General features: G+C 43.3%; 1 protein-coding gene across 3 annotated transcripts in view; it reads left to right on the forward strand.

Annotated features, from left to right (window-relative positions):
* Positions 1–25,547, forward strand: part of ZBP1 (Z-DNA binding protein 1) — a 169,852-nt gene that overhangs the window by 38,315 nt on the left and 105,990 nt on the right. For all 3 annotated transcript variants that reach the window (XM_069651089.1, XM_069651090.1, XM_069651088.1), the window contains exon 4: positions 3,627–3,821. In XM_069651089.1, coding sequence (XP_069507190.1) covers positions 3,627–3,821 — 195 coding nt within the window. The remainder of the gene's footprint in view (positions 1–3,626; positions 3,822–25,547) is intronic.

Consider the following 25,547-nt stretch of genomic DNA (forward strand, 5'->3'; position numbering starts at 1 on the left):
ATGTATGCATTAGAGGGAGGGGCAGTGAGGGGATGTCTTTAGACATTGTGGGCAAAGAAGTGAAAACCCACTTGAAGTGAACCTCTCTTTTTTGTACTTTCTCTGGACCTTTTTCACTGCCCTCCATGACATGTAACCTGGTTGGGCCCGGTTTGTTTTTACAGTTACCCAGATTTCTTTTCCAGCCACCCCCGCCCCTCTTTCCATTTAGGGTTTGGAAGCAACCTATGGGAAACATTAAGGTATATCCAAGAAACCTTCAGTCCTAATGCACACTTTTTTGTCATGTTGAAGATAGGCTACACCTCCGAATATAGTTGACAAATATTTGAAATGTGCCTACTATTTGGCAACATTATGTCTCCAAATATGTAGTAGCCTTGGGCCTTCCATACCTTCGTTAATATGGGGAGGAAGTCATTTCAAGCCCTATTTGTTCTTTGTTACATTGTGAGAGATTTTGAGGCAGGACAGGCGAGGAAGGCAGCCCTCAGTCCTCCAATTCAGACTTCTGAATTAGGTGGACTGGGCAAAGATCAACTCAAGTCAACAGGACCTCGGGGCCTTTTGTACATTCAGGTCCTTGCACCTGTCCTAATGTTGTAGAAGGGAAACTCTTCACCTTTACTTGTGACTAGGATAGACACATGTCCCCAAAGGGACAGGCCATGAACCCACCACACTCTGAGATCAAAAATGGCATCCATGCACCCTAGACTACTTTACTGTAAGATGTTTCTGGTGACGAAAGATAGCGCTGGGCTTCTCAACCCACAACATATTAACGTGCAGTCAGGTTTTCACGCTATCTCCAATCGATATGTGTAAGAAACGTTTAGATATAATTAAATTCAGAGAAAGTAATGTGCATGTTTTTTATTCATTCTAAAAACCTGGGTTTTTCTTTAGAGAGGGTGTCCTTAATTTAAGATAACACAATAGAGAGCCTAGTACCCAAATAAACAGGGTTTGCCTTGGCAATCAAATGTTAACATAAAGGAAGGGCTAACACATCTGCACAACAATGCATTGCAACATGCTTCACACTCATCAAAGTGTTGAAGAGGAGGTAACCTAAGACTCCACACACCGAAAGAGACACAAGGATAGCGTGACTGTCTCACTAAGGCTGCCTATTGTAATGCTAACGCTAGGCTCTGCTGCTGTGCCGCTTATCTAAAAGTGGATAGAATAGGAAAAGAAGATAGATGATGTATTGGTTGTTATGTTCTTCGCAGGACACTCTTCTTAATGATCTTATTCTCTACTCCTCTTCAACCACTCTCTATCATTCATACATTAGAATAGAAGAGAAGGCAATTGTAACATAGTTCAACTGTCTATTTCTGGTATAATTACATTTTTAATGGCCTATAGACAAAATTAACATCTCCCTAGAATCTCTGAAAACTATATAATAGTGTTTAATATAACAGCCACATTGTGTATTGACAAAGACAACTAAGTCTGATCTCTCTTCAGGCCCTTGTAGCTTTTGTTGGTCCGTGTGAAGATCAGAACAAAAGCTGTGTGCTTGGGTAAGAGTGATGATATCCCTGTTACATCCTCTACTGTCTACCGTTTTCAGTGGTGTAAGGTTGCTAAAACCACTTTCTTCAGGACAGTCTTTGATAAGCAGAACGTGATACACTCACTAATATCTGGAATGTATTAGACAAGTGCTATATATTTTACCACACCGTCCTCAATTGCCATGTGTGGAGACTAAAATCATGGTCCTGTGGGAAAAGAAGAATACAGGGTCACGGTATTGTTGCAAAACTAGATAAATCAGATAGGATAAGATCACGTATATTCGTGTTTCCTATATGCACAGTCTATTCCAAAAAATTCCATTTGTTGTAATTGTCAAGCACCTTTGTGAAACAAATAATTCTAATTCACCTCACAATTCAGTGTTATTCGTAGGTATCGTATTGAGGACGACACCTACCATTAGACATGAGTGTAGGAAGTCACTAACCTGAATGACCTCCACTAGATTCTTCCATTCGTTCAAAGTATGTACTGCTAGAGACCAGCATTAAAGAGCCACTGGGCTGTTTGATAGTCTGTGGCCCACTCTGTCTGAGCTGCCGGAGAGACAGGAAAGCAAAACACAGAGTCAGGGGGCAATGGAACACTCTGATTAATTATATATGTCTTGCAGTGTTGTCCACTCACCCGCCTATGTTTGCTTCATGAGTGAAAACTCACTGTCAAGTACCCAATTAGCTCCCTCCTAACCATGGCTCATCCTTACCTTCGTGTCTCGTCTCGCTAGTTGATAGACGCCTTTCTTTGGTCCTCCTTCTCCATACGGCGGACCAGTGTTCCAAACGGAATGCTTATTGCTGGTCGCAACTCGTCATGTAACTCCCTGGTTCGAGGTTGAGTACGTGCGTGCGTGCGTGACGTATCACGTCACAGCATGTGCATAGGTCAGGCAGGTCAGGCACCCTCCAATGATGCTTATAACTATAGCGGGGCAATTATGATTATAACTACGATGAAAGAGTGGTCCGCTACTATTCTTTGTATTTTCAAATATCACATCTGTGTTGCGCTTATCACAAGTTACTGCAATTTGACTCAAACTAGCAGTAGACGTTACTTCTCAATCTGGTTGAGTGTGAAGCATGTTGAAATGCATCGTTGTCCTTAATTTAAGCCTAGCCGTTGGTGTCTGTGCCCCCATCCAGCACTACAGCCCTCTTTTGGGATGCTTTGCTGTGATACACATACTGCCTTGCCCTCTTTCAGAAAATATGAGGATTCAGACTTATAAGTAAGTCAGTCACACCGCTTTGTTTTATCAGGCCAGACCAATCAGATGACCACAACATCTCAGATGACCTCCTGCTAGGCTGGCACAGGTCCCCACTTCTCTCCCTGCATTGCTTCACTCTTTCCAGGTGGGTCAGATTTACTGAGAAGGGACATCCTCATCCCCCCTGCCTCCATATCTAATGTCTACTTAAGATCAGTTTCTTCCATCTCCTCCATCTCCTTTCTAGTGTGTTTTGTCTTATAGTCTTTATCTACATATATCTACAATGAATATCCTTCTATTACATAATCACCATATCATCACACACATAATTACTTCACGCCCCTCTGATATCTTGTCTAAGCTTCTGCACTGAACGTTGGCCAATGATCTTGATATTTCTGATAAACCTCACTGAGGCGCTTAGTTAATTACGTAATCATGAAACATGTGGAAATACCAATCCAAAGGTGGATTGACATCTCATAAAATCCCATGTCACATGGAGAATTCTCCAATGGAATGCAACCAATCCTTCCCTCAACTTATTCCAAATGTGAGTTTTTCCCCATATTGGAATAAGTTAAGAGAAGGACTATTTCCTAAAACTGAAGTAATAACACATCGGCTGCATGCACCTCTGCTGTCTCAGTTGCTCTGAAAGATGTTGTGCTCAGCAGAAGTTTAGCGTAAGAGCTGCAGACACATTTCAAAAGGTTACTTCTAGACTGTGGCATTGTTATGCGTGTTGTAATATTACCAAATAATTCAATATCCTTTCTTGATTTATACTCGCAGCAGACTAATAACTAATTGCAGAGGCAAATACAAAAACAGCAATAATGTTGTCTTGCAGAACAGCAGATTCTGAAAGTGCTGAAAGAACACAAAGGACAAATATCTACTCTGGAAATTGCAAAATCTGTCGGGAAGAAGACGGCCAAAGATGTCAACTGCAGTTTATACTCACTCAAGAGTAAGGGCCTCCTGTTCCACCATGCGCAGAACAAGCAGTGGTCGATGAAGGGCACAGAAGGCATCTCATATTCAGGTACATTTAGGTTTGACAACTATTCCCTCTTGCGGACAAACTACATCCTATGTAGGCTTCACTGCAACCTTGTGAGCCAGGGACCCTTGTAGGAAAGCATTGCTTGAATGTTCAGCTTAACACGCTACACATGAATGCCGGTGTGTGCCCACACATATGTCCCAACACAGCATGCAGATGGCAAAGGGATGATTCTAAAGCGGCCACCCTTGCTTGAAAAGATTGTGGCCAATTTTCAACGTGGTATTTTATTGAAAGTCATATAGTTTAAATTGGAAACAAGACTATGTTGATCGAAAAAACAATACATTATTTTATAAAGATAAAACCTTTATCACACCAATGCATATTTTTGGTTGCAGTCTTTCATGACCCCATAGGTACTTTGATGAGGTCCTGTGTTTGGTTTTGGGGACTTCTAGTGACTAACTATGTTAAAGGGTTCATCCCTGAGCCAGCAGATGGTGAGCCCTGGATTCGAGTAACAGTAGTGAGGCACTGTTTTGCCCGTGTCTCAACTCAGCCCTTCTATCTCTTCAAAGAATTGAAATTTTAACAGACATGGCTCCTTTAAGAAAATAAATGTTTCAGCTCACTACCAAATAGGTAAGGCCTAATACTGTTGGCTTTGCCGGGGGGACGACGGGCACCCCACTCTGACATATAGAAAACCGGTGGGATCCATAAAAACCTAGTGGCTTTTCCTACACAGTATGATCTCCAAACCCTCTGAGGGAACCCGAAAAGAAGGCGAGCAAGATTTGTCCTCTTCACAAGTCGACCCCAACAAACAAGCTCTTTGGCTGAATCGTGCAGTCTGCTAACAGCAAGCCAATGAACCCCAGAGACCAGTGTTCTCTCCTCAGCAGCCCCAAAATGCAGACGCAGTGAAGCAGCACCCCAATTAAGCATTCTTCCCCTTCTCTTACCCAGAAGACAAACTTCAGGGTTCCAGCACGTTTAGACCATGAAGAGGCCAGCAGCAAAAGATGAGAGAGTAGTATCGGTACTCAAAATGGCTGATCAACCTTATAAAAGTTCTTTCCAACTCCACAGACCCAGAAAACCCACAGGTGGGGCAATTAAGCTCCCAACCCACAGGAGTGTGTATAGAGCTATATGAGCCAGTCAAGTGGGCGTGGTGGGTCTTTGGTGTATGAGTTATCAGCAGGACACTGGAAATGGTTGTAAGGCAGAGAGAGAGCTTGGAGGTGGCTAGAAAGAGAGGAAGGAGTGTAGAGAAGGTGGAGACAGGAGAGGAGGTTGTAAAGAAACGCCAGGAGGCAGGAGAGCACCATCTGAAGCTGGCAGGGTGGAGACACATAAGGAGGTGGAAAGTGAACTGGAGGGGGTCTTGAAGATCATCATGAGAGCAAGAGTCCAATCAAATAGATGAGGAATGTTCCAGAGGTCAGGGTTCGCTCAATAATGGGTGGGTGGGAGAACAGTAAGACTCCAATGTGAAGGATGAAGCCCAAGGTAGGTGGAAGAACACGCGTATGGCAGATGGGAGGAGTAGGCTGGAAGCAAAAGCAGTGAGGTTGTGGAGTGGACAGTATTCAGGAACCAAGGTCAGGGAAGTGGCTGATCCTTCAGAACCCAATGAACAGACAGCAGAAAGGGTAAGGGGATCCCATAAACCCAATACCACGATCAAGCTAGAAAGCAGAGCAGGCAGCCGAAGATGGGTGTAGGAAACTGTTTTGCCTGAATTTGGAAATCGAGGGGAATCTCTGCAATTACCTGCAGCCAGTGGCGAAGACCCATTGATGCATATGAACCCATAATTGTCATCTTGATATTCTAAGTGCCACAGGGAAGTTCCCCAACCCTTGTGAACTGTACTTGAAGGCCTCGAGACTGATCTATACTATTGAAGTCATTTGTTATTTGGAATTTGAAGATGCTTTGTGTTAATACAATAACGTATTCCATAATGTCTGTGTTTAGCCGGTGTGTGGACTCCTCTCCCCCACTTGACAGTATCTTCTTTGAGCAGGTGGTTTCCCACTGACCCCTCCATGTCATGAGAGTAACCACAGAGTTGGGAATAATGGGGATTCTAATATCTGCAGAAATGACTGCCATGTATCCGATTGGGATCCAGTGATCGGAGTGGGAGATATAGGGCTCTCATTGGTTTGGAATGATGGACCATGAATAGACACAGTTGCATTGGACAGCATGCATCCCAACACCAAACCCTCTCTCATGGTGCAGTAGCTGTTAATGCCAACCCATTTGTGTCACCTTTTCCAGGCTACACTTGATGCCTTGTAGTGTTCCCTCCTAGTCAACTGACATGGGAGGTTGATCCAGGAGAGGTTTATCTTAATATCAGATCTCCTTTAAGCATTCACAGGTGGTCACCCCTCCACCAATTCCCTCCAATGTGTTATACACCAGTGAATTATTTTCTAATGTTTGGTACCTTTTTACATTGTCACAATAAAAAGTGAACAATGCAATGTGTTTTTACTAATACTGTGCAATTTACAGATATTAATTATTTTTCTTTTTCTTCAAGGCCTTCACCGGGCAGACTCCCTTTTTTTTTTAAACATCCTCAAGCTTTTTAATTGAGTTATTTTGTGGGAGGATCTTGTAGTTGATCCTCATTTTCCTATATTCACAGCTGTGTATAACCTATCCTAATTCATCCAGTTACTCGCATCTTGTTAAGACACACACCTTGGGATTAAGGACATGTGCTGCCACTAAAGAGTTGACTTGGTTTGCCAGTCAAGCAATCCAGCTATAGAGCATATAAACTATATACGCCACCTTCACAGTTGCATTTGTGGAGCAGTAAACACACCATGCCACAGTGACTGTCACCCTTTTCATTATGTGTGATTGGTCCCCGATGGTATAGGATCTTTGATTGGGATCTGCGGTATCCACTAAAGTCATGCAGTCCCTGCCTGCACCACCCTCATGGAGTTTCACACTCACACTTTGCCTTCACCAAAGAACAGGTGCCGGGTTCCCGGCTACTGAGCCAGGCAGTAGGGCCCTGACTATACTGCCCGTCTCTACACCTGGAATCCTGCACTTGGTGTTTGGGGGGCTTGGTCCATCAAATTGGGAGTGTGAGGAGTAACCATGTGTGATGAGGGAAAGGTGGGTAAAATGTGCACCACATATCGTGATTTATAATCTGAAAATAGTCCAGGCCAAAAAGGGAAGCACTGCTCAAAATCGGGTGCACCCACATTCAAAACAAGTTATTCCCATTGTGAATATTTGCTAGCACACAGGCCCTATATCTGGTATTATTCAGAATTCCTGAGATCTGTGTGCAACCTACAGGTTATAGGGGGCTTGCCTCCCAAGATTTATAAAGTTATTTGGCTTGTATTTATGTTTATTGTAATTTAAAAAGTACTTTCGCCAAAGCACTGTTCAGAATATCAATCATCGGTACAATATCGATGCAAAATTTTGAGAGAAATACAAATCTAAGAAGAGAAACGATTTTTGGGGAGAGAGAAGACAAACTGTAAGGTAAGTGGCATGCCGAATGTGGAGAGGTAAAGCATTGTAATGTTTAGGTTCAGGAAATCGAAGATTGGGAACCGGGAGCAGATACGAGATAATGAAAGGCTTTGTACAGATCCTGGTGCGGGGGAGGAAAGACTGCCCTGGCACCTGGGCAGTAAATATATATGTAGTTTTGTGAGGTCCCAAAACAGGGTTCTCCCGTCCACTGCACTCTGTCTGGGGCTAGACGCCAAATAATTTCACATATGTGTTCATTAATTATTGTTTGAATTTAAAGAGAGAAATAATAGTTTTTTAATAAAACCAGCTTTTTAAGTAATTTAAGTAAAGAAACATTTACATTCATTCAACAATATTGTTTTGTGCAATTAATTTATTTTAAAACATGCTCAATATAGTACTGTAAAAAAGGGTCCCAGTGCATTTCGAGAGTATGTCTCTTCATCAGGGGAAGTTTTCATCAGATTTATCTAGGAACAATCCAGAACAAATTGAAAATAAATGTCCATCTCTCAACCAATGGTTAGTGCAGTAACATACTGTTTAGATCAGGTAAAATAGATAATCTTATGACAAATACCTCTTGATTTCCGGATTCTTCCAAAATACACAATTATGTAGATTTTCAAATCATTTATTTGTACAGTTGTCCTTCCTGATGCATACATAATCATCAAAATTAGAGGAGTAAAGGACACTTCCGAGGACCTTGATGTGTGTGAACAGTCAGAGATTCTTATTTGACTCCATCTCACCTACCTCCTCTGCATGATCGAGTTCTTGCATTCGCTATTGGGTCAACGTGCATCTCCTGTGAAAACAGATTCCTTGCTAAGTGATTGCTAAGTGATTAGTTTAGGTATGGGTAGTATAGCTCAGTGGCAATGCGTTTGTCTTGAAAGCAAGACGACGCAGAGCAACACAGGTTCTAATCCTGGGTCTGTGCAAAGAAACCTCTTCGGTATCAAGTGTGTTAGAAAAAAACAAATATAATTATAATTTCCATATCTAACTTTGTAACCAGACATAATTCTGATATTCACTCACCTCACTTTTAGTTGGCTCTGTGCTACAACTGGCAATGAGTGATTTAAGGAGCTCCTCATTCGTTCCTTGACTTATATGACTCTATGCTCAAATTAAGCAATAAGTCCGAGCAGGGGGGCAGTATTGCCACTTCAGGTAATGCCACAGGGCCCATAGTTACAAGCCTGTAGTTACAGGCCCTGTAAGACTGGGGTACTAAAAGCATTTTTTCCTGTTGCAAAACGCTCCAGCGTTTCACACCAAAAAAAAGTGAAATAAATTCTCACCGGGGAAGGGAACACAAAGTCTCTTTTCCCTTTCCATGGCGGCCATTGAAAACAATTAAAAATAAGTAAAGAAAATTGCCGTTATGGAACGTGAGAAGGGACTACACATAGTCCCTTCACCCTTTCCATTTCAGCCATTCCAAAAATAGGAAAAAGGAAAACAGAAAAAAACGTCTGCCATGGGAAGGAGAGAAGGGACTAAGTGTAATCCCTTCTTCCTTTCCATGGCAGCCTGTCACAGATCGGGAGACAGAAGTGTTTCCATCATGTCCGTTCCCGAAGAGAACAAAAGCAGGTAAGTGGAGGATGGGGCTAGGAGGAGGGAAGGGAAATCTGTGGCACAGGAGGGTTTCATGAAAGGGGAGCAGAGCACTTACCTGAAACCTTGGTGGGGGAAGATGGCAGCTTCCGGCCGTGAGGAGGCTTAGAGCGGGTGGATTACCATGTGGTAATTCCCCCATTCTGAGCCTCCTTATTGGCTGGGAGGCTGCCATACCCCCACCCATCCCTGCCCACCGGGTACTAAAAGTAAATAGACCTGAGTCTTTTAGACATGTTGCCATTTTTAGATTTTGACCATTACATTTTTAAATGCCCTAAATGGGAGTTACTATGATATGATATTGCATTTATAATGTACCTATACAAGTGTTTCACTATGAATACATAAAAGCATAACATCTGTCTAAAATCAGTCCACTCACCTTGTTTGGAGGTCAAATTGTGGATATCTAGTGGTTGATTAGAGGGATGATGTATGCACAATGTCCCCTTCATTATTTGAAAAAGGATTTCCATATATCTCTGAGAATGAATACGCCTAGTTTTAGTCAAAGGTTCCATTTAATGTGGTGTTAAGCTATCCCCAATTCTTTTTTGAATTTACTGATTTCTTGAAATTGAAGGACTCCAGAGATGTGCTGCTGCTGTGTTTCCAAAGGAGTGACTTGTGCTCCTTCAAAATGGCTATTTATATGAGCGTGCCTTGTCACTGTGACATCATCGCGTTGTGATGCTGATGATGTCACGCGTGCAAACACACCGTTTTTTTTGTTTTATATATTATTGTTCTCTCGCGCAGGGCATACAAATCCCGTATTCCTATCCATGTGAAAGGCATGGTTTAAGTAAGTTAGAGGAGTTATTGGAAAACCGAACATGCGATGGAAGACGAAACAGTAGACAAACAGAGTTTCTGTTTGTGTTCTATTTTGTCTTCCATCCCGTTCAGAGGAATTAAAAATAGATTGTAAATATGCTAGAGCATGGGCTGGAAGGCCAACAAGAAGTGCTGAACAATACACGAGTCAGGATAAAACACGAAAATTAATTGAGATTGTGGTAGCATGAAATACCAGAAATAGACAGATTTTGACAATATTGCATAGAAGAAAGTTGATGATCTGTCGGTTTGAGATATATGCAACGAAAAAGAGGGAGCAGTTTCAGAGATGACCATAAGATTTCATGCTAATTTTGATAGATATAGGTGGGAAAGAGGAAAGACAATTTCAACTGGTGGCAGTACACATGAAGGAATCGAAGCAGGAAAATTAAGAACTTCAGATTTTGAAAGGTTAAAAGAGAGAAAAGTAGAGTACCTGATACAGATCATTAGGGAATGCTATAATGAAGATTGCAGTAGCTGAAGATTGCTGAGGCAAGGAAACGGAGGACAGTCCCTGAGAATCCTAAAGAATGGTCCATTGTATCAAACCCAGCAAATCGGTCCGATCGTGCAAAAACAGATGAATGCATGGTGGGCCAGGCTGAAAGGACGAGATTAGCAACATGAAGAAATACCGTCTCAGTTGAGTTGACAGGGAGAAAACCAGACTGATAGGTAGGAAGTATTAAGAAAAACAGAAAATTGTGAATATACTACCCATTCTAGAATGATGGTGACATCTTTATATTCTGAAGGGAAAATTACCAGAGGATAACAAAAGGTTACAGAGAATAGTTAGATATGGATAAACGGCACACTCACTGTTAAGAGTTCTTGTTTATACCAATGTGTGAATGGCTTAGTTTTGTTAGTTTGTAGTTTCAATGGAGCATGGGTGTTGCTGCAGTCAGTTGGTGCGTGCTTAAGCTGTTTGATAAGGAGGTTGAAGCTGGATGAAGGAGTGAGTGTGAAAGCCAGGTTGGTGAGGTTTTATTCCAAGGCATCCAGGGGAACACCTTTGAATGAGTGCCAAGGTGTCTGTTAGTTTCATTTGCCCTTGATTTGAGGAGTGTGAGTGCTGGATCCTGATAGGTATGGCAACATGGTCAGTCCATTTGAGTTGTGTAGGTGGGTGGCAGTGGATGTCTGGGGGTGCCATGAATACTATGACGAGAGTGCTGCCTTTGGCGTGGTTGGGATCAGTGATGAGTTATATGGAGTCTGTCGAGGAGATCGAAGAGAGCTTCTTTGGTTTTATTGATTGCTCGCATTTCTGGCAGATTGAGGTCTCCTACGAAGATGTTGATGAACTGGTTGACAGTTGATGCATGATGACGTTGGTGATTTAATCCGGGAAGGCTTTGTTACACTGTGGTGGATGGTAGATCAAGTGGGAATCAGTGGGTGCAATGTCTGAGTATGGAAAGCAGCATGTCAGGAGCTTTGTGGATTTGTGGGGGGGATCCTGGTGAGTGCATGTGCAGAGAATCCCGTGCATGACTGTGAGGCCCCCACCAAACTTCTTCGTATAGTTGAAATGTTGGATGCTGTAGTGGGCAGGGACAAGGATGTTCAGGATGTGGGAGGAGGTGGGAATACGCTGTGTTTCTGTTGTGAAGAGTATGTCAAGCTTGTGCATTATTATGATGATACCAGTTATGTCTGTCACATGAAGTAAAGGGGAGTGAGCACTTATGAGCATGAGGTTGCATATGTATTTTAGTATATTTGGGTGGTTGTTAGTTTGATTTTGATGAGGTGGTATGTCTTAGAGCTGTGGTGGTGCTTGGTGCACACTGAGAGTTTGAGTGTGATAGTTAGGGTGGGGATGCAGAGGTGTATAAGGAGTGAAATATATGGCAGCAATATCTGGGGTTGTTGTGCAGGGATTCTGATTCTCTCCTGGCCCTTACATGACCAAACAGGTGTTGTACTGATTAAAGCCTTTGGGCCGCTTCATGGAATTATCGGCGCAGAAAATAGGGTACTTGCATGCGCAACTGCATGCAAATCAGCCTTTGTTGATTCATGGAATCAAATGCGTGGTACCTTTCCTGGACTTGCGAGGAGTTCCCCCTGGCTCGGCATGTCTGTGCAAGCCATCAAGAGCCTTGCACGAGTCTCCAAGCAGAGCATGGCCGTGGCTTGCGCAGATGGCTGGGAAGAGAGCAGAACACCAAAAATGGGGAAGAACTTGCGAAAAAGTGGGCATTCCGAGGGATGGCCTGCAGGCAGTCGCTCGCACACCCACAATTGCCCGGCATAAGACATATTCCTGAATTTGATCGCACAACGTCTTGGTTGAGAAATGGCCATACAAGTCCTTCATACGATCTGCCACCCGAAGGCAGACATAAGTACACTTGCACGTAGGATTTGCAGCGCGTCGGATTTGCAGCGTGCAGGTAGGGTTGCATGTCAGTTGGGGGGTGACCTTGGAGGATCCCTGACTCGCAGGCCTGCTTAATGGGGGACCCCAAACACTGTTTGAAGGTTGCATGTATTTGTGCCCGGGCGAGCACGCAAAGGTAGCTGTTCTGGCTGTTTATGCTTTGCGTGTGGACGGCCCAGGGGCATTCTGGGCGCGACTTGCAAATATGGTGACTTAGCGCTATAGATACATTTTACTTCCAGCGTGCAGTCTCGCGCAGTTACCTTTTCGGCGCGCGGCCCTTGCAGGATTTTTGGACGAATTTCTATGAATCGGGCCCTTGTCTACGTCAGCCTTTCGTTTTATGTGTCTTGCAAGGGACACACTAAGGTGGCGGTTTTAACAGCAGGGAGGAAGTGGGGAGGAGCAGCATAGAAAGCTGAATGCGGTTGGGGGGAAAAGAAAAACAGCGCAATAAAGCAAGGAGAGAGTGATTAAGAAGAACACAGAGAGCTGGTGGAAAGTGGGGGAAAAGGGGAAAAGAATTGGGTAAAGTTGGCTAGCAGTAGAGGTCACACGGCCTGATGCTACTGAGACAAGGGGCAAGAGGAGGTACAAATACAGGTAGAGTAGGGAGGTGGCAATTCACCTAGAGGGCTGAAGGGGAGTGGGGTAATACCAAAATGTGGGAAGTGAGTGGGTGTAAAAGCGCTGGAGGCAGGTTGACGGAACATAACGCCCGAAAAAGCAGTAAGGGAGAGAGAAAGACAGGTCACTTTCCTTCATGTTCTATGTGTGCGCATTTCATTTTAGATATTGGGAGCAAGGCACACAATTTCCATTTGGCATCCATGTCCCCTCTGCATGTACTGAAATATCGACGGTTACTATCTTAAAAAACGAATATGTCGTGCTTGGCTGATCCAATTTTAAAAAAAACATTTCTGCTTGCACACCTCCAGAATAAGGGCTACGTGTGTGTGGAAATTCTCCAAAAATGACAATATGTGCATTAGTGTGAGTTTTCGGCCGCTAGGGACATTTCAATGCAAAAATTATTTTTTCAGTAATTAATTTGGGCATGAAAAAGTTTATGAAACTTTTGTCATAATTGTTCGGATTTGGCCACATCAGTAGCATGCCAAATGTGGTGAACTTTCATGGAACATATTTATCATTTTCCTGTGTGATGTGCATATGTAGATTACTCGGATATGCTAAGATCACCTAATATTGTAATTGATAATATAATGAAAGCGAGAAATGAAACTGAAAATTCTGTAGCAACATAAACAAACTTCTTTCACAAAACGCTTAAACAAACTTTTAGTGATATATCAAAAAACCATGGGCCTCATTCCGAGTTGGTCGGTAGCCACGGCGCTCCCATACCAGGTCCGGTCTGGTGGAATGGGAACTTACCGGGACATTCCGACCTAGGCGGACCCGGTAAATCCCCATTCCAAATGCCATTCCCCATTCCCATTTGAGCCCCCATAGGGCTCAATGGGAAGGGGGAAGGCGCTAATAACGGGCCTGCTAATTGGAGGCCCGTTATTAGCTCCAAGGTCCCTTAACGGGTCCCGTAAAGAACGTGTGGGCAGACCACACGTCCTTTGCGGCTCCCGCTAAGGGACCTCGGAATTGGGCAATAAGGGATTACCGGCACCGGTCTCCTTACCGGTGCCCAGTATCCCTTACCGCCCAACTCGGAATGAGGCCCAATGTCTGGCCACAGCCAGCAAAGACAGAGAGCGAGTGAGCTTTCAGACACCTTTTAAGCCATACTTGTTAAGACAAATTAAAATGACTCTGGATTCCATTTAGAGTCGCTTTTGACCAAATTTGACATTTTAGCAGAACATACCAACTACTATGGCATATTTTCTGTTGTTGTCAAGCACTGATAAAATTAGAAAACAGGCCTTCTCCTGCTATGCCCCTACCTACTCAAATACCATCACATTGACAATCCAGATTGCCCACGTACTTTTGGAGTGACATGGAGTGGTTACTCCTTGGGCTGCTAACACTAGTTTTGATTTTGAACATACTTCTTTCAATGAACCTGGATGTAGGCCCTCCGAAAATGTCCAGCGAGAATAGGGATTACAGCTTCCCATCTGTAGGCATGGCATCACTCTTATTAAGTCAGGATCCCTGTGGTGGAGGCGGTCTCTGCAGCATCCCCTATGGACCACCTGCTTGAAATGTGCAGAAATGTGGTCCTAAAACCCTGGTAGACCAGCTAGCTGGGCTTCAAACCCTTATCCCATTTTCATGGCAGCAATTCTTTTGTTTACTTTTTTTAAATTTGTTTCGATGGCCGCCATGGAAAGAGAAAACAGACTTCATTTCCCGTTCCCCAGTGCCCATTTTTTTACATTTTATTTTTCTGTTCCGAAATGCAGGAGCGTTTCGGAACAGAAAGAAAATACTTTTAGCATCCCGGTCTTATGGGCTGGGGTACTATTAGCAATAATCCCCTTGCCGCAGGGGCATCACTGAGTCAGGTAATGCCCTCGCGGCTCTGGGATTATTGCTTAATTAAAGGGGTCTCAATGAGCACAATGAATGGGCCTCACTTAGTCAAGTAGGATAAATGGGAAAATCTGTCAACTATAAAAGAAGATCAATTTAATAAATAGCGACCATAAAAAAAAAGGAAAATACAAGCCATCCTTCCACATCTTTATGAAACAGCCAAGCAGTACCATCAAGGGTGCTGATTAGAAACTACTATGCCAAGGGGCAATGGGTCTTTAGGAAGAAATCATTGGTGTGACATGTACACTGCCCATGGCCGAAGGCCATGGCTAGTGTGCCCCAAAGAAACCTATTGGTGCAATAAGTACAGTGGCCATGGCTGAAGGGCATGACTAGTGGGCCCCAAAGAAACATATTAGTGCAATATTTACAGTGGCCATGGCCAAAGGGCATGGCTAGTGGGCCCCAAAGAAACCTATTGGTGCAATATGTGCAGTGGTCATGGAAAAGGGCCATGATTAGTGTATTCCAATGAAACTTCTACAGTGGCCACAGCCTAAGGCCATGGCTAGTGTGGCATGAACAAACTATATTATAACAAAATCTTTGAAATTTAGTGGAAAAACGTTAGTTAAGAGAGTTAAGATTATGATTTAACGCAACAAAACCTTTGAAATTTAGGACTCCCATTTGAAGCAAATCCACATTAACTATGCACCCCCTGTTGTGCAGTGTATGACCACAATGATGACATCGCAGATGACATAATTGATGATATTACTCGTGGCATCACTAATGACATCATACATGACATCACTGATTAATATACAATCCCACCAGCGTGGATTAAAATGAAATCCGGTGGGTTTACCAACACTGTCACAATAAGTGAAACGTTTTGTTAGGGTAGAACATTAGAAGACTCACAGTTGGGACACAGGGCTCCAACTCTTCGTATAGGCCTAAACCACAAAAGTATGTTGGTAGCAATAGCTGAGCAGGCAGGCTTATTTTAGGAGGGTGAAAGGGCCTCAAGTGGTACAAAGGATTTACAGTATACACATAGCCCCAAAGAAACACTGACACACTGAAGTTATATAAAAATAATGGTTTAATTGTATATATACACTAAGGTAAGGTAAAACGTAAGTGCCATTACACTCAATAAGCACATAGAAGAACCAGTGCAATAATCACAGTAACATACTTTTGTATACTTTGAGAATGGCAGTATGCAATTCAAAATGTAAGGCAAATACTTTTGTAATAACAGTATCAGGTAAAATAAATAAAATAAATCCAACACAAGACAATGAAATAGTTTTCAATATTTTCACAAAGGCCTAATACTTTAGAAGTCCATCCCTATCTAGTTATGAGTGTCTCAGAGTCAGATTGGAGGGCAAAAAAGGTAGGCACCAGCTGCGGAAAGTTCAAAAGTACCATAGGAAGTCTTTGTTGTAAAAAGGGTCAGCTCCCTGAAGGCACTGGGCAAACTCCCAAACACATGAATCAGCACTCCCGCAACACAGGAGCAGCAAAACAACTCTAGGTAAGTTCTACCTTGAGTCTCACAGTACCTTATCAACAAAGAAGTAGTTGCATCACAATGCCCCCACAATTGAACAGCTGCAGACCCGGTCACCGTATTCTTGGTCAGGCAGACGAAAGAAGGGACACTGGAGTGGATAATCGCAGCAGAGGATTCTTCATGGTTCTGCGATTTTGGCACATTTTGGGAAGCACTAGTGAAGAACAATCACCACCCGGTTGATTCATCTCACTATCTCGGTCCAGCACTCGGATGAGGGGACTTCAAGATATGGAATCTTGCCTCTGGAGGTCGAGAAGGAGTCCTCCAAAGTTATGGGAGGATTTGATCTTCGGAAGATGATGCACTGCACAGTGGCCACAGGTCTCAGGTTATTGGCGGTTTGCAGCCGTGAAGGTCACAGCTTGTCATGTGATGGCTCGAAATGCAGGTCGTCTTAAGACTGACACTTGGAAGGAGGGGTTATATAGCAGCAGTTACACAGAAGGCATCGCCAGTCGTCTGGAAGTGGCTGTGGGTGTCTGTCCTCTTCTTCCTCATTGTTTCTTCAGTTCCAGTGGTCAGCTTGTTTTCAGCCTCAGGATCCAATCCTTATATCCAGGAACCCAGTCAATCAGCACCCATGCACCATTCACACTCTGAGTGGGCAGTCCTTCAGGACAGCCAGCCCCAAGATGGAACTAGTTCCAGGCAGGCACACCAGAAGACAAAGAACAGCGACATTTCAGACTCCTACCCCGTTTGCTGTCCTCACAGGCACTCTGGAGCCTTGGCAGGTTTCACAAAGGATTCCCACTGAAGACAAAAGGCAAACCAGGACCTCTCCCACCCAGCATGGCAGAAGAAGGACCAAGCATACAAGCCACCATTGTAGGTTAATGGTGACCCTTCTGTGCACTGCTGCATCTGTAAGCACAGTGTGGAAGTAAACATTGTACACAAGTAGGTAGGATAAAACCACTGCCTGCAGCAATTAAGATTTGCCTGTCACTGTAACCAAAAAGTTACAGAAGCACTGAGGGGATAGAGTGTAACCCCTCAGCACTCCACATAAGGTGGGTGTTGGGGAGAATGTTCCTTTCTTTGCTAATTCCCTTCAACCTTAGAGACCCCCAGCTCTTTTGTTGGACTTAGGACTTTTTAATTTTAACTCTTGAGTGAGTTCAGCCTTTTTCCCACTCTCTCATGTGTTTTTCCCTGATTTGGATATTGTGTTTTCACTGTTTTTGGAGTCTGACAAACTCCATAGGCATTTGTTTTTTGTATAGTGACACACAGCATCTTCAATGTGGTGTCACTGAGAAATTCTTTTTGATTTCTCTGAAGGTTTAAATACCTTTTCTTGGGGGAACTACATTTCCCAAAAAGAGTAAAGTGAAATTGACTTTACTTACCTTTTCTCTTCGTAGGTCCAGCACACACCATTTTATCAAGAAACAAGTTGATGGTAGATCTCTTTCTTCGGCTGGGGCCTCCCTCTGGAACAGCCTCCCTGACTCCAGAAAACTTGAGGAGAATCATCTTCGGTTCCGGAAGCACCTCCAAACCTATCTCTTTGATTCTGCCTTTTCTCCTCCTCTCGCCTGCTGATTTCCTGACTGACACTGAAACTTTCCTGGTTACCTGGCCTCTGATCTCGGGCCCAGGTCCCCTCCCTTCGCCAGTCGCACTCCTGTACTGCCTTCCTAACAAGCCCCGCACTTGGTGACTGTTTTCTGTATCCCTACGGTCCCACCTCCAGCATTTGACACCGGACGTCTGCACTTACCCTTTCACTTGCCACCTGCTGGCCGTACTTTTACTTATTGTTTATTTATTGTCTTATCCCATGTACTGCACTGTCCTCTTCCCCTTCCCCCACGCACTTCTCCTCCTTCACCTTCCTTCCCCTTCCCATGCACTTGCACGATCTGAATGACACCTGGCCTAGTAGGATCGCTGTCTGTCTTCCCTATGTTCCCCCTCCCTTGCCTCGTCGCGCCTTGAAATACTTGTGCATAGGCGTGTTATAAATGCCATTTCATATCATATTATGTGGAGTGCTGGGGGTTACTGAGTAGCCCTTTATCCTACTTTCTCATGTAACATTTTTATGTTACCCTCACTACTTAACTGGTGGCAGTGGTTTAATGTTTCCTACAATTGTGCTTTTCTACCACAGACTGAACCCTCAGCTGCAGTACAGCACCCATGGGTGACCATTTTGTCAAAATGACCACTGTCTTCTTGTTTTGCCATTTTCTGTTTGTGAGGACTTTCTTGGCTTTTACTCTGTGCATTGAGACATGCTTGAGCCCTTTGTTTGTCTTGCCTTTGGCGGGCTTCAGCCCTGAAACCCACCCCTGGCTCCATTGTGTGTGGAAGGACAGCAAGTGAGGGAGAGTCCCGAAACTCCCCTGTCCTTTGTCTCTAGGAGTGCCTCAGTGAAACTAGTCCTGATTAGCTGGCTGGCTGTCCTAAAAGGACAGCCACCCTGCTGTGTGATTGACAGCCTAGGGACAGGCAGAGTCAACCACTGGAAGAAACAACCGATGAAGAAACCATGAAAGAAGCCCACTGCAACCTCCTGAACCTTCAATTGCACGGTGAAGGCCTGCTGCTGTGCTGACCTCCTTTTTCACCTTGACAGAGAAGCTCTGATGGAACAACCTCTCCCCTTGGGTTAGTGGGACCAACTAACCCAGAGACAAACTCCACTTTGGCATAATCCCTGATTTGCTGTGCCTCTCTGTTGCTGCAGAAGCCCAATGCCAGGGGTCAAGTGTCCATAGTAGAGTGCAACGTATGCCGTGGAATAAATCTGGCCAAAAGCTCCAGGAGCCTCCTAAGGACCCTCCAGAAGCAGGAAATCCCAATCTAGAATCCCCCTCACCAGAGTCCAGGACCGAGGGAGCAAGGAAAGTCCAACCGTAGATTTGTTCTACATCAGTGCTGTTTGCGAAGCGCTGAAACCGCAAAGTGACACTGAATCGAAAAGAGCCTGTAGTTGCTGACGATCTTCCCAAGTACTGCCGCAGGAGCCCTCCAGACTTCCTCCCTCTTGTCCCCATGACTGAGGCTCAGGAACCAGGGTCTGCATCGCTGTAGAAAGACAGAATCCAGCTGTACACTCTTCCAGAGTAACTGTTTGGGCTTGGGGTACTTACCATATTGGCTGTAGCTGCACTTTTCTCACTTGAGAAATGCATTGGCGTACCTTTTCTGAGTTGATTCCAACCCCCTTGCACAGGCTTAACAGCTTGTGTTCCTACAAGTGATTTTCAGAACTCTCTGACTTTGTGCAAGACTTTTTTATCCAAGAAGTGCATCATGACTATAGACTTTGTCGAAATGACTTTGGCGGTCCTTGCTCCCTAGAAGCACTCTTCTAAATCCATTGGCTTTGATACTGCTTGTGCCTCATATGTTGTAGCTTGTTGAATACTCTTACTGATGGGAAAGGCTTATCTAGACTTCATTGGAGGATTCAGTTGTCCTCACATTTCCTAAGAAACAGTTCTGACCTTTTTACTTCCCTAACCCTTCCTTTCTGCAACTCAGAGTCTATAAAAGTATTGTTGACGAGGAGAGGAAATTACTGACGGGCCCTTTGGTCAGTACTCACCCTCGAAAACTAGTAATACAAGATAGCTGCACCAAGCGAGGACGTAGTGCAGGATTCACATACTCCAGAAAGGTTCAATAATCAGGACTCAGTAAATTGGCAAATGGAAGTCTTTTTAATGATACATACATCAGCTTATGGAAATCAGCAGCATCACAAACACCTACCTCACACCGACTTCCTCGAACATTAGTCAAACAGCCTCTTTTATGGGCGAAATCCGTCATCATTGACGTCTAATTCTACAAAAAATCATCATGCAATACAATTGGTTGGGAAAGGTAACTTAAGTATAGGTGCTATATCTGTATATGGAAATAATGCAAGTGGATTGGATAACTCTTATCGGGTGGGCGTCTACGCCCTTCCCTCTACACCACACGTGATTGACGTCACTACAAGTACGTCGTCTCATTGGTTACAGTGTCTATAGGACCCTAGATTACATGGTCCCTTGTGATTGGGAAAGTTACACCCCTAAACATAAATCTCCATTTTAATTAGCAGCTTTAGAGTAGACACCCAGGTGCCTAGTGTCCCAAGATTCACCCTTCCTCCCTTCCATCAATCAGTGTTTTAGGGCTGTGTGTCAATTAGTTGGCTGGGTATGGCCTCGGATCTGTAGTCTCTTATCAGGAAAAGTTATGGCACACCTTGGTTCTGGATGACATCAGGCGGTGGTACATCTTCGCGCCTGTCTGGTCATGTCTTGGTTCACCGTGAATCTGCTTCAGTTTCCAACCTTTTGTGCATTTAATTCTGTGGGCGCTTGGCCACCTGCATTGGCCTCTCTTATCTTGACCTTCATGGGCGGGCTGGTATACTCTGTAGTTGGAGTCTCATGAGCTCATGCTCACCTCCCCTTCTCTGGTTCACCTCGATCTCCCTGGCATAAGCCTCTCTTTGTTGAGTTTCGATTCCGCTCCTTCTCTGGTCTATGCTGGGTTTCTAAACTTGCCCTGTCAGGCCTTTGGCCACCTGGGTACATTTCTGCTTTCACAAAATGGAGTCGCACGTGTACATTGTGCAGTATTGAGGTAGATATATGGTTGGCGCTTGCCGCTCTACTCTTCTACTAGGCATTGCAAGTAGTATCGATTTCTTAGCCTCTTGCATTTCAAGCTTATTTACACACATTCAGCAGGGCGGTTGCTTCCATCTTGTTTTATGGCACCATTCTCTTACGTTTTAACAGTAACACTGCATCTATTATCATTATCCTTGCAGTTACTATTATTGGCATTTGTGCTTTCAGTAGCCAAGTCTGTTTGTTCTCGGGGCTGCTCGGGCCCTTGGTTTATTTTCATTGGCCTTCCATTAAGGCTTTTAGGGGTCTCCTCGTGGACCGTGTGCAGGTATTCCTCATTTCATATCAGTGGCTGGTATGGCTGTCTGATACGGTATGGTGCTGCCCAGGGTTGTCGCTTTATGGCTGCTTCAACCGGTATTGATCTCCTTACGTACAAGGGGCAGAGTTCCAGTGCGGCTCTCTGTTGGTTCATTTGCTCCTCATACGTCACGTACGACGGTGAGTACCTTACTGGCAACTCGCAATGTGGCGCAGAGGTGCAAGTCATATCTGGGACCTCTTCTACAGTATATTGGTGTAATATATAAATGCAAATACTATCCCTGTAATTGAAGTCACCTCAGGGTGTAGGAGAACTTTATTGAGCATATCCAAAGTTTATTCACTAACTTTATTTGATTCTGAAAAGTATTCCAAAGTTTATCTGAACTGTTACAAAGAATTGCCATTTTTTAAAAATGCTTATTTAAGACTGATGTTAAATAAATCAATAACTATTTATATAACTGAACCTTGGGTGTAAGTGTTACTTGGCTACTTGTATTGACATATTCCATCTGTACAGCTCTACAGCTCACATTTACACCTCTTGAGATAGGACTGGCTGCTCAGTCACACTACCAACTTGTGTAGTACAGACCTATACCAAAAGGTGGGTTACCTAATACCAAGCAGAAAAGTCTTGTGCAGTCTTACACAGTGTGACTGCATCAATTCATACCTAACAGTGGCATGTGCTACTCTCACAATATAAAAGTATCTCTGACCTTGGGAACATGAGTTCTCACAAGTATAATCAAATAAAAAGGGAAGCCCAAGGGGCTCCCAGCCACACTGCACAGAGATTGCTGTGTGTAGCCAAATTCAATGACAGATAACATAAAACCTATCTGAAAACATTTCTCCGAGAGAGTTACAAAAGGAAATACAAAGTATCCCAAAAGATAGGGTAAAAGAATGAGTGAGTGTGGAAAAATGTTCCCACTCACTCAGGGGAACAGAGCAAAAATCCATAAATCCAGCAAAAAGTGCTGTGGGACTCACATGTGGAGGAGATTGTGCATACAAATGAAAATCTACCCTAACAAGATTCTCAAGAATTTCTTGCCATTTGCCAACCCGATGGCAATGCCATTCCACCTTCATAACACCAAATTTAAACAGTGAGCACTCGGAATACACAATGCATACAGGAGTCGCCAACAAGTAACAGTGTTTTTCCTTACATTTGGAGAAAAAAAAACGGTGTATCTAACCACACGCCCATGAAAAATGCATATGCAAATGCATGCATAACTACAGATAAGTGATGCATGCAAACCGTAAACTACCAAAAGAATACATATAGAAGCGCATGCGTAATAATAGATACATGCATACAAATATACAGATGAGCATGCTAAACGTAAACTAAAACATGTTTTCATTACATACATAACATACATGCACGCATGTCTAACGTACAACACACATAATTTCATACACAAACATTGTGTGCATGTACAATGTAATAACGCTGCACCTATACTTATACTCATGTGAATGGAATAACGCTGCAACAACACAAATATGTACACATGTGTAATGACTGAAATAATGCTGCAACACTACAAATACGCATGCAGGCGTGATGCTAAATACACTTAAATTGCAGATATATTGGAATATTTTCATAAAAACGTTCACAAATAAATATTCAAAAGTACTCATAATACAAACACAACACCTTTGCTTATAGACTTGCCTGGTGTTTCATTTTTTGAAATGTTTTTGATTTAGTTGTGTAATTGGTTTAGCGCAAACCTCGAACAGTATAAAACCTTTCTTACAAAATATCATCATACATAATATAAAACATTTACAATTTTTAAAGAAAGTACATTCATCTACATGGATACATAAAAAAAAATGTCCTCAATGTGATCTAGTATTTCATAATTACACTTCAAAGTGGCTAGCGATAAGGAGAATTGATTTTCACACAATATCCTGCGCCAAAAGTGCGACTGTGCATAGATTTCTGTGTCCTGAAGAAATTCCTTGTTTGTTTATGTAGCAGAGTGTTTTGGCACATTACATCGGGAGTTGTTCCAGTGTCTTCATGTTTCCCCCCTCCTACACTTTTGATCTTGTCTTGTCATGCTGGCCTAATGCCAACAATTTCCAGTGTAGTAAGCAGATGCAATCTAAGTCCAATGAAGTGAGACCTCCTTTACCGTTGTGTATTGAAATCAGAATTTCCAAGATGCTATCGGGAGCATCCCAGTCCTTCATCTTTCTCCAAAGTATTGAACTTCTTACTTTGTCAAAAGCTGAGGAAAGGTTGATATATGCAATATAGAGGTTCCCCTTCTCAGCTTTCCTGATTTATAGTAAAAGAGATTGAAGGAAGCCAATCATTTGGGTTCCTAGACCCTTACTGAAATCAGACTGATTTATATCCCATCTGTTTGTGAGCTAGGTCCATATGTTAATGTCCCTCAAGAGAACGGCAGAAAATAAATCTTACCTCCAACATCCAAGAGGGCAATATGGTGGTAGCTTTTGGGTTGTGCCCTATACCTCTTCTTGAATATAGGGATCAGATGGGATGTTCTCCAGGACTCAGGTATCATTTTCGTTTTCAGAATGTTCTGAAACAGGGTCAGAAGAATAGAAGCCCATAGTTTGGTGAACCCTCTCAGAACTTGATTCAACAATTCATCTGGGTGAGCGGCCCTGGCGGGATTAGCTCTTCTGATAAAATATTCAATATCATCTACATCCACCTGGACATCCCACAATTTACATTTCTGGGTCAGAGGACTTTGTGTGCCCTCCCTCGAAGACTCATATAAGCTAGGTACTCTACCCAGATGTGTTCAGATATAGGGCTTAATTGTTTACTTTCCGGAAACATCTGGTCCTCATTCATTAATAACTGTATTATCATTTGTTAGTAAGACATTTAGCATTAGTTCCTCATCAAATTGACAGAACTTTACTTTATGCCCCTTGAGCCAGGTTTTATAGACCTTATTGCATTTGCTCTTTGCCAATTCTTGGTCAGGTTTGTTTTTTTGAGGGATTGAGGTTACCTGCTTAGCTCCTTTTGTTCTCCTGAACTTTATCAAATATATGCGTTTTCTTGCTTATATCGGTAAAGCTTCTGGTTTGTTGTTTTTCAGCACAGATTTGTTTTTCAGCCCACTTTACAACAGTATTTCTGAAAAAGGCGGCGCAGGAGTGGGACAAAAAATAAGTCAATTTCTTTTTGCATATTGAGACCACCACAAAGGCTTGCCAATAGGGATTCAACCTTTTACGATTAAGATTACCTGCATTGTTGACCAGAACGCCCTTAATCAAGGCTTTGCCTTTGATATCATTTTGATATCCCTTTACCCCTCAAATATGCCTTCTTAGAGGAGGTGATCTCTTTGGTCAGCTGTATGGAAACTAAACCCATAGCAGCATTCCAGCAGTGGCTGGGAAATAAATATGTTATCTATCATAGAGGTTGCATTGCCTCTCTTCCAGGTGTAACCCAACATATAATCATCTTCAAATTCCACATTTAGACCCACCACTCCCACACATTCATGAGGTCCACCCATCTAGTAAAAAAAGTATTAGAGATATTTGCTTGGCCATTTGGTACAATGAGAGATGGGGCTCATTAAAATATGACAGTCAATGCTCAAATCTCCCAGAATAATGACTTCAGATGGATTCACCCTACTAAACCATTCCTCTAGCACCTCTGCTAAGTGATCAACCATGTGACTCTTATCACAAGAGTGTATTCTGGTATATGTCAACAATAAGGAGGTCCCCTACTTTGAAAATGTTTTCAGAGATTCTTAACTGAGCCACTGCCAACATTCCTGGGTGAAAGGTGTCCCATACATGGCAAACCGCCCCTATATCCTTTGTGATAGCTGTTATTAGATCCCATGAGGCCTATCCCTTAAACCTTGTCTAGCTGGTACCATGAATGTTAAGTAGCCATCCATAAGTGGTGCCTCCATTAACCATATCTCCTGCATATTAACTACATGGAATTTCTTTAAGTGGTGTTGCTCCTTCCCAGCCCTGAACAGATGGTAATGACCACTTGTATTCCACAAGGGCATGTGTATTGTAGGATCCTATGCACCAAATATACCTTCCTCCCCCAGAGTTTTGTCAGGACCCAAAATGTTTGGTACCCAAGACCAATCAGAGACATGCAATGGCCTATCACTAGACTTAACCTCTTGGTGCGCTCTTCTACCTCAGTTAGCACCTTCCTTAGTAGCTTCCCCAAAGAACTCGCAAGACCCCACGTCCCTATTGTGGCCATGTTGACTGGTGTTGTGGGCTATGTATGAGTCAAAACCCAAGAATAGTAAGGCCACATTTTCAAGGAGCAAGAGGTCAAACACGAATTTGGAACG

Source organism: Ambystoma mexicanum, chromosome 3p (genome assembly GCF_040938575.1).
Source record: "Ambystoma mexicanum isolate Mex_15411 chromosome 3p, UKY_AmexF1_1, whole genome shotgun sequence".
In the NCBI taxonomy this organism is placed as follows: Eukaryota; Metazoa; Chordata; class Amphibia; order Caudata; family Ambystomatidae; genus Ambystoma; species Ambystoma mexicanum.